This window comes from Pteropus medius, unplaced genomic scaffold, assembly GCF_902729225.1.
Source record: "Pteropus medius unplaced genomic scaffold, Ma_sr-lr_union100, whole genome shotgun sequence".
Taxonomy (NCBI): domain Eukaryota; kingdom Metazoa; phylum Chordata; class Mammalia; order Chiroptera; family Pteropodidae; genus Pteropus; species Pteropus medius.
In genome coordinates this window covers 2,271-4,123 of record NW_024352014.1, presented here as the reverse complement: position 1 = coordinate 4,123, position 1,853 = coordinate 2,271, and the positions used below count along the sequence as shown (strand labels likewise).

The 1,853-nt window shown below is 38.2% G+C and overlaps 1 protein-coding gene across 1 annotated transcript; it reads right to left on the bottom strand.

Moving 5' to 3' along the window:
• Positions 1 to 495: 495 nt before the first annotated feature.
• LOC120589317 (olfactory receptor 1052-like) lies at positions 496 to 1,434 on the bottom strand. Its single transcript, XM_039846857.1, has one exon. It carries the CDS (start codon positions 1,432 to 1,434, stop codon positions 496 to 498), a length of 939 nt encoding a protein of 312 aa, XP_039702791.1.
• Positions 1,435 to 1,853: the final 419 nt, after the last annotated feature.

The following is a 1,853-nucleotide window of genomic DNA, read 5'->3' as shown; positions in this document are numbered from 1 at the left end:
AACATGAGATTAAATAACTGGTTTAGTTGAAAAAGCAAAAAGTCTTATCAGAAACAAGGAGACCACAAAGTACAGAAGGAGAAGAAACAAATATGGTTCTTTAGTTATTGTTGGAGAAATATCTTTGTGTACAAATAAGGTCTTGCTAGATCTAAGAAGTTAATTTTTGTTATCTCTTTATATTGCAGCCTAAAACTATTGAGAAAATGCACCGTACCAATTTATAGCTTGAGTAAGAAATATTTAAAGACATCTGGGTTCCTTCTGGTTTTATAGTATACCCAAATAATACCTTTATCTTTAATTTTATACTTCAGAATGTCTTTCATTTTTGCTTGATTTAATATGCTTCTGTTTTCTTGATTTTTGTCCAATGACCATGTTTTGAAATCCTTAAAAATACCATCCTTTTTCTCTCCAACAAGACCCACACGTATTTAACAATGTACTTGTCTGTAGCATCAATAAATATTTCTTAAATGTTTCTACTCATGGTCACTCAGCAAATATTTTTCTCATAATAATTCTTTTCATTGCTTCTTTGGCCTCTGTGTTTTTCACACTGTATATCAGAAGATTTAGTATTGGCAGCAAAAGGGTATAAAACATGGACAGGATTTTGGCTCTGTCCTGTTGGTAGCTAGAGCTGGTTCCCAGATACGTAAATATCACCGTTCCATAGAAGAGAGTCACCACTGTCAGGTGGGAAGCACATGTAGAGAAGGCTTTGTATCTGCCCCTCGTAGAGTGTATCTTCAGAACGGTGAGAAGGATCCTCAGATAAGAACTAACTACTATCAGAAAGGTAGTCACTGATGTCGTTCCAGAGAGGACAATAAACAGAATCTCACTGTATCGGGTGTCAGAACACGAAAGTTGAAAGAGCAATGGAATATCACAGAAATAATGGTTAATGACGTTGGCCCCACAGAAAGACAGACTGAGCAAGTCACTCAAGTGAATGAGTGAGTTAGCACAACCTAGTAGGTAGGAAGCGGTCACCAGGTGGATGCACAACGTGGGGGTCATGAGACCTTTGTAGTGAAGTGGGTAGCAGATGGCAACATACCGATCATACGCCATTGCGGCCAGGAGAAAGCATTCGGTGGTTAGGAACATGCTGACAAAGGAATACTGAAGGAGGCAACCGTGATAGGAGATGACCTTCTGTCCTGCTATGTAGTTCACTAACATTTTGGGAATAAAGACTGAGGAATAGCAGAAATCCAAGAAAGCCAACTGGCAAAGGAAAAAGTACTTGGGAGAATGAAGCTGGGCACTAGCCAGAATTATCGTGATAACCCAGATGTTGCCCACCACAGTAATGAGATAGATCAAGAGAAACAGCACAAAAAGGACAGTATTCAGTTCAGGGTTGTCAGTCAACCCCAGGAGGACGAATTCAGTTATCACACTGACATTTCTGTCAGCCATTTACGTGGTTGCCCCTAAGAACAATCTGTAGGGAGAAAGAGGGAAAAGAAAATAACCAAACTGTATACTTGAATATATAAGTTCAATCTACCAGCATCTTTAGAAAACTTTATAGTTTTCATTATTATTAATCATGATCATGATCATGATGATGATGATCATCCAGTTGAATTCAATTATCGCAAGTATGAAAAGTTATCTGACACAAAACTGAGTCGAATCAAAGTCTCACCAGGGGATATAAACTGGCATTATGCACCACATAAAAATCCTGGAGAAAGTAACACCCCCTAGGAGAGTCCTAAAAGAATTTGGGGCTTGGAACCTGGGTAACAGTATATTCAGGATTCCAGAACAGAAGGCAAGGATCTCATATTTAAGAAAGAACATCCCAAAATAAAGAACAAATGGTTAATATT

Excerpts from the sequence above, each read along its gene's own strand:
- LOC120589317 (XM_039846857.1), bottom strand. The coding sequence starts at position 1,434 with ATGGCTGACAGAAATGTCAGTGTGATAACTGAATTCGTCCTCCTGGGG.